This window comes from Centropristis striata, chromosome 10 (genome assembly GCF_030273125.1).
Source record: "Centropristis striata isolate RG_2023a ecotype Rhode Island chromosome 10, C.striata_1.0, whole genome shotgun sequence".
In the NCBI taxonomy this organism is placed as follows: Eukaryota; Metazoa; Chordata; class Actinopteri; order Perciformes; family Serranidae; genus Centropristis; species Centropristis striata.
In genome coordinates, this window is record NC_081526.1 from 6,662,293 (window position 1) to 6,670,245 (window position 7,953).

Genomic DNA, 7,953 nt, shown 5'->3' on the forward strand with positions numbered 1-7,953 from the left:
AAAGACACAAAATGACAGGAAAAAAACGAAATTACTTAAAAAAGAAACAAAATGACCCCAAAAATAGACACAAAATGACCAAAAAAGACACAAAGTGACTAAAAAAGACACAAAATGACTAAAAAAGACACAAAATGACAGGAAAAAAAACTAAATTACTTAAAAAAGAAACAAAATGACCCCAAAAAAAGACACAAAATGACCAAAAAAGACACAAAATTACTAAAAAAGACACAAAATGACAGGAAAAAAACTAAATTACTTAAAAAAGAAACAAAATGACCCCAAAAATAGATACAAAATGACTAAAAAAGACACAAAATGACAGAAAAAAACCCCTAAATTACTTAAAAAAGAAACAAAATGACCAAAAAAAGACACAGAATTACCAAAAAAGACACAAAAAATGGAAAATGTCTAGACTAGGCATTAAAATGAACAAGAAATTGAAGAAAACAATGGTCTAATATTTTTTTGCATGACTTCATATGTTCTGGTAAAGTTTTGTTAGAAGACATTGGGTACATACGGTTTTGGGGAGAATAAATTAATTTAAACACTATGTTAACCCTTTATGGGGCACTCAATGAAATACTTAGAATTTGAAAATTCCAACCCTAAAGTGTTATAGAAGACATTTCAAGACTTTTACATTTGTGACTTTTTTTTTTTTAAATGTTTCATTTTTATCTTGGTTAAATATTTATAATGAAAAACAGCTGTGCAAAAAGAAACTGCAACTATGACAGCAAGCTTCAGATACTCGATACTTTTAGTATCGATTCTTTTTGAGTATCGATACTTTTGACAACCCTCACATCAGTGAGTCTGTAGTAAGTGTTTGTGTGAAGGAAGCTGTGAAAAACGATGTATTAACAGCTGTAATGGTTCCTCTACAGGGTGGTGATGAGTCATCTGAGGAGGAGGAGGGGGAGGTGGACAGTGAAGTGGAGTTTCCAAGGAGACAGAGGTAAAATTCAGTTGGTCGTTTGTTACCTTGACCTTCGCTGTGTTGTAACGCTGTTACATCATGTGGAGCAACAAAAGAGAATTACAGACCGTTCGCCACATCATTACAAAAATAATCATTATACTTTGTAATAGTACAAATGCAGTGACCCAGGTGTGAACCAGGCTTATGCTGGGCTTACACCAAAAGATTTCCACAGTCCCAGACTAGAAACTGAAAGTCTTTAGTAAATCTAGGAGTTTTACTGGAGTCACGGCGCTCTGTCATCTCCATCGTTACGTTTAAGGTAGTAATCTGCTCTGTTTCATATCAGTCTTTTCCTAGTCTTGGGTTTGTTTGATATTATCTCAAGTCTCAGTGACGTAACACAATCACCAACCAATAGATGAGCGGGGGAAAGGTCCCCGGTTCAGACTGGTTCCAGACTGGTTCCAGACTGGCCAGTAAAACCAAAAAAATATAGTGATGTCATACATTTAGATGTTTCTTAGTAAAGAGAACAGTAAGGAGACCCAGTTGAAATGTATAAAGAAATGTATACATAAATAAGTAATAAATAATCAGTGATTAATGTATAATTAACTAAATGAAAGTTGATAGAGCTGATAAATATAGTTATTATATTTAACATATAATTAAATAGGACACAAATTAATATGATGAATTCATTTCAAAATTTTCCTTTCCTTTATTCTTCCTTATATCTATTTTTACTGTAAAATAGTCTACTTTTCATGTCAGAAAAACAGAAATCCTTTTTCCAGCTTTGTGAGGGGCATTTTGTGGCGTCTTCTCTTCTTTTTGTTGTTGTTGTTTATTTTCCAACACAATACACTGGACACACTAGAGCAGCTGGAGCCAAAAGCTGCTTCTCCTTCATGTTGTACGTTTTTACTAAGAGCATGATGGGGAAAAAAAATTGCATGGTAGGAAAAAACTGCTAAAAGAATCTAGTTGTAGTCTTGTAAATAGTTTCCCTGCTAGATTGACAGTCTGTCTAAAATCTCAGTGTGAGACTAAAAACTCTAAACACTTGTCTTTAGATGTGAGCAGGTGTGACACAATATTTTTCCAGGAGTCTTTTCCAAATCTTTTCAAAGTCTTCTGATGTATAGGCGGCATAAAGGAAAAACTACTGGATGAAAACAGCATCAGCATTTGTATCGTCCCTCTTCTCCCTCACAGGCCTCACAGGTGTATGAGCAGCTTCCAGTCGTACTCCACCTTCAGCTCAGAGAACCTGTCGGTGTCTGACGGAGAGGAGGGGAACACCAGCGACCACTCCCACAGCGGGCCCCTGGAGAGGCTGAGCGCCAGCCAGGAGGAGCACCTGGACGAGCTGCTGTCACACACACCGGACATCCCCATCGACATCTCCACCCAGTCGGACGGCCTCTCTGACAAGGAGTGTGCCGTGCGCAGGGTGAAGACCCAGATCTCTCTGGGGAAACTGTGCTCCGACGAACACAGCTACGAGGTCAGTGCTGTGGGAAGGAACGGTGTGTAGCAATCACTGTTAGGTAGAGGTGGGAACCAGCAGAGGCTCCACGATATGATTTCATCTCGATATTTGAGTCACAATACATTATTATTGCGATTTTAAGCATTTTGCTATATCGTCACACTGTTAAAATAAGTCATAATAAGTCATTTTTTGTCTTTTTTTTTTGTTTTTTGCCTAAATCATCATCACAATATATTGTTTCAGTGTTTACATTGAAACGTGTGCATGTGTATTTGGTCACATCTCAGTACATGCAATGTCTAGTAAGGCAAATGACCTCAAACACATCATGCTAATACTTTTTTTTCAGTAAAACTTGCACGGTACTCACTTTCCATACTGTAATAGATATTGCAGATAAAAATATTGCAGTTGCAAACAGTTTTTTTCCCAATATCATCACACTGTTAAAATAAGTCATTTTTTGTCTTTTTTTTTTTTTTGCCTAAATCATCTCCTCATAGCCACCTATGGTAAAATCACCTCCATCCTCAGTTGATCAGATCATGTGATTTTACCCCTTTAAGATAATGGCCTATGTCAAGTGTGTGACTTAAGCAGATTTATTATATCTAAGTCAAAATAAAATGTGACTTAGGCAATTTTTTTGAACATGCCTTTGTGACTTAAGCAATATATGGTAACACTATATTTTGAAGGTGTCTACATAAGAGTGACATGAGCGTGTCATAAACATGACATGGGATGTGTCATGAACATTAATGACACTTTGAAGTAACATTAATGCTCATGATACTTGTCATGTCATGTTTCTGACAGGCTAACTGTATTTCTCTTGCAATCTGACTATATCCATCTATAGACTATAGATAATCACATGTTCAGTGTAAAAATAATGAATAGCCTATCTGAAATGAAGACCGTTCCTCCTAAAAGTGTAATACCATCGCTGTTGGTATGGTTACGTGAAATCTCCTCATTTTAGTATGTAAGTACTCATCTAAAACATGCAATTTACAACAGGTGTAAGATACTGGAAAAGCTTGAAAATGGACCTGGAAAGTCCTTGAAGAGTGCTTGAATTTGACCACTGCTAAAGTGTACGAGCCCTGTTGAAAGCCAAGGAATAAAAATAGGTTTTAAGATGAGTTTTAAAAATGGACAGTGAGGAGGCTTGTCTGATGTTCCAAGGCAGATATTGTAAAACAGTTTCCTAACACTGAATCTCTCTTATTTTCCTCTCAGAATCCACTTCAGTTCGGGGACTCCGACTGTGATTCGTCAGAAGCAGAGTGCTCCGATGCCACCATAAGAAACAACAAAGTCGGAGCTCCTTCCTCGTGGTGAAACTCTCCCCGAGGTTCAGTTCTGTTTCTGCCTGGAGGCCGTCGTGTCCCACTCTGCCCTGCAGAGAATACAGCAATAAGAGGACAACATTGTAAACATAGCTCCTTATAGCAAAGCCCCATGCAATCTCTCCCAGAACTCCCCTCCATAAAGCCCCGCCCCTCCCTCCCTCATCTCTAGCACAGCATCCAGGCAACCCATGGCAGGGATTCCCTTTTGAATGATAATGTACAGCAGATAGTGTAACATTCATAATTTATTTTTGTCTGAGTTTTGAAGGAAAATTCAGGACATCTGTAAATTCTCTGATCTAAACAGAGGAAGAAAAAAAAAACTGACATTTTGAAACTGAGCAATGGGCTAAGTGTGTGTGATGATGATGACGAGGAGGATGAGTTTAGATGTAAGCGAGGCTGCAGCGTGGCGTTACCACGGCGATTGTTTGTCTCAGACAAGGAGAGTCACTACAAACAAGCCTTCTGATCTGGCTATCGTTGCTCGCAGCATCTTCCTGTTTTAGACCTGACCCCCCCACAAACAAGGACCCCCTTCTCTGACAGATCAGCCTGCTCTATCGTGAGTTTACAGTGCAGAGCCACCCCGCCCCCAACAGTGTGAACACCAGCATGAACAACCTGCGTTGCAACCGGACTCCCTCCCTCCCTCCTTCTCTCACTAGAAGCACCACGCGTCCCGTTAGGATCCACGCTGAACTGCCCAAGCATGCCCGTGCAGCTCGCAAACAAAAGGCAAACGCTGCCAGAAGACTGCATGAAGTAGTAAAGCTAGCAGAGCAACATAGATGAAGATTCAGCTCACAGCTAAGGAGATAAAACAGAAAAAAACCTCCTCCTCTGTGACCCAGCTCATCCTTCTCCGAGACACGCCAACGTCATTGTCATCATCAATCAGATGCCATGACCAGAGTTGTTTTGGGAGTTATCAGTGTGTGTGTGTGTGAGGGTGTGTGTGTGTGTGTATGAACACAAAAGCCCTTTCCTCTCCATTAGACATTACAGTTTCAAGTCTCATCTCAGGATTGTTTCGAGGACTGTGAGAAACTGGACTGGACCAATTATTGTACGTATGAATCTTTGAGTGGCACATAATATGGACCATACAGGAATATAAAAAAAAAAAAAAAAAAAAAAAAAAAGGTCTTACAGATAGCCTTGATGTTCAACCCTTTATTGCTGTAACAAACATTAATGTTATGTAGAGTGTTTTAATTGCAATCCAGGTGCAGTATCCCATTTCTTGAAAAAAAAAAAAAAAAACTAGGTGCAGCATTTCCCATTCACCATTTTCTAGCAGGGTAATTTTTACTGTCTAATACGCAGCGTCCACAAATAATAATTGTTTTTCTGTGCTGTAGTGAATGAAACAGCAATAATGCAGGTTGGTGCTCAGGTGAGAAGGAGAAGTTGTTGCTCAGGATCCGGGGCGTCTAGCTGGCTAGACACAAAACAGTGACTGGTGGCTAGACGAGAGCAGCAAGTGTCAAACAGCTGATGATTATAGATGCTATATTTTTTAAATTGTCCCATTTCTCTGAACCTTTCCGGGGGTTTGATGCTCAGGTTTTGTGTTGCCGATTGAGAGCAGGAGCAATATATCAGCAGCCACTAGATGGCGACAGCTACAATGACTTTATTTTTTCCTTGTGTTATTGAAATGTCCAGGCTCCATTTCTTTCTACCCAAGGTAATTTATGTTCCCCATGACTTTCATATATCCTAGGATCCCAGCAATATTACAATTTTTGTCTTGTTGTCTTAGAAAAGGGATACTGCATCTGTGAGAGCTTTATTTTTTACCCCTATTAGAGTGTTTTGTCACCCACCTTAATGATTCTGCGGTTGAAAAAAAAAAAAGCCAGCCAGGGTTGAATTTATCGAAAAATGATGATGTCAAGATGTCAGCTCAAGTGTACGCGGACGGCTGAGATTCTAAGTTAGGAATAAAAGCCAGAGACGAGGCCACGGAGCAATAAAGCTGCTCTTGGTTTTCAGCAACCTCATCTCAGTGTTAGTTACTCCTGTATGTAAAAACATCTGTAAATGTAATGTAACCTGTTTGTGTCCTCTCTATAAAGTATCGCACAGCTCTGACAGAGCCTTCTGTCACTGATTTACCAGCCCGCCTGGTTGAAAATGAGCAGGAAATTCTTTCATGTGTATTACATCAGTATTGAACTTTGCAGGAGGGTGTGAGTCACGATTAGCACAAGGTGAATCTAAAACTGTACTGATGGATCAATTACCTTTTTGCTTGAAAGCTTTGGAAAGGCTTCCACCTGGTTACCGAAAAAAACAGCTGCTGCCTTTCCTCAAAGCCTCCTTCTTCACTCTGTTTACGTACGTGTGAAATAACCTAGTGTATTGTAATGACTGGGTAATCCGATCAAGCTGTTAATAACATTGTCTTTCTGGAATATATCCTGTGAAGTATGATTGTTGTTATGTTTTAATTTAATTTCGATTTTTTTTTTCTTTCTTTGTAGCTGGCCTACATGATTATTGATTAATTTATTATGAATGACTGGTAAGGTGTTGTGTTCTTTTTAATTTCAGGCAGCTTTAGAAAATGTCATGACCTATGATTTCTCCTGAAAAGTATTATTTTAAAGGAAGCACAATGAATTGGTATGGGCAGAGGACAGTGTTTGTGTGTGGGGAGAACAAAGCGTTGCATATCATGGGCATCATTTTCTGTCACCCTGCAGGGGACCATTCATCAGTAAGATCATGGAGTATTGATTTAGCAGTCTTTACATCAGTAATTAGCAACATCAGGTGTTTCAAAAGCTTTTTTGTGTCAACACAGGCTGTAAGGAATCATTACCAGAACAACCAAAAGCCAGTCAGCGGACTGTTACAGCAGGGTAAATAAGACGTTAAAGCCTGAAGGCATGTGTGATGCCGATTTCTGTTCTTCTGCAGAGATCCCTTCCTCTTGTTTTTAATCAAAATACCAGTTACTTACATCTGAATTTCTGTGAAATTGTCTCTAACTGTAGACATCATGTTGCCTCATCCCATGTATCGAACATCTGTTTCTTTGTTTCTCTCATTTCCAAACTCCCTTTCCTGTTGAATGGCATTACGATCAACCAATCCTGTCAGTTTCCTGTATTATCCAGTGTACAGTGCAATGGGTATCTGGGAGAATAAAATCAGAGCAAACAACTGCATGGAATAAATGCTGATGTACTGTACCCAACACGCCGTGGTCCGTCTCTTCTGTCACATAAGAGATGCTTGTTAGTTATCAGCTTATATAGATTTGTTGAGTTTTAGAGGTGAATTCACTGCTTGTTTCATATGTATTTATAGCTGCAATGCCCCTAGTTGAAAGGTTTTATTTAACATAAACCTTATATAAAACATGACCATAGCCACAATCTTAGAAGTCCTGAGGTTGCACAACCTCTCACCTCAATGTTTATACATTTAAATGTTTACCAGGCACATTTAAAGATACTAATACTACAGAAAAGTTTAAAGTAAACTTTAAAAAATATCTCTCTATATTGCCTATGTAATTGTATGTGTAAACCCCTCCTCAGATTGTTAAAATTTCCAAATTCTCATTAGCCCTAATATGAAGTTGTTTTTTTTGAAATATAATTGTTTTTAAGCCATACTTAACGCTTTATTCTAACCAGTTTGAGTGTTGATTACCTGGAATAGAATTTCAAATGCAATAAATTACTGAATTAGGCAATATAATAATGAAAGCCTTGATGAAGGGCCCTCTGATTTTTTTGCATCCCAGAAGCCACAATAAAACCTTTGGCAAAATACAATACGTTTCAGTCCACCAGCCTTTAGTCTATTATTATTATTAGGTTTAGGGTTATTTATTTGCACAGTTATAATAGCATAAAATGACAAAGATAACAAATATTGTAAAGTGCAGGGAGAGGCAGAAAACCCATATGGGCTTATTTAAAGCCTCCACCTAAAATTTCATAATTTCATAGTTATAAGAAAGAAATAACAAAATGATAATAGAAAAAAACATGTATAACATCAACAACAGGTGTAACATGTTAATAATATGTATATTTTTTTATTGTATATTGGTACAAAATAAATTCTAGGGACTTATTTTGCTTAACTGGACTAATAATGTTGCAAAGCAAATTATTGATATTTTAAATATTTAT

The 7,953-nt window shown here is 38.0% G+C and overlaps 1 protein-coding gene across 3 annotated transcripts in view; it reads left to right on the forward strand.

The window, feature by feature from the left end:
* si:ch211-45c16.2 (mitogen-activated protein kinase kinase kinase 13) overlaps positions 1–7,004 on the forward strand; it is a 55,934-nt gene extending 48,930 nt beyond the window's left edge. For all 3 annotated transcript variants that reach the window (XM_059342745.1, XM_059342748.1, XM_059342747.1), the window contains 3 exons: positions 900–970; positions 2,156–2,447; positions 3,681–7,004. In XM_059342745.1, coding sequence (XP_059198728.1) covers positions 900–970; positions 2,156–2,447; positions 3,681–3,782 — 465 coding nt within the window. In that variant the 3' untranslated portion in view covers positions 3,783–7,004. The remainder of the gene's footprint in view (positions 1–899; positions 971–2,155; positions 2,448–3,680) is intronic.
* Positions 7,005–7,953: the final 949 nt, after the last annotated feature.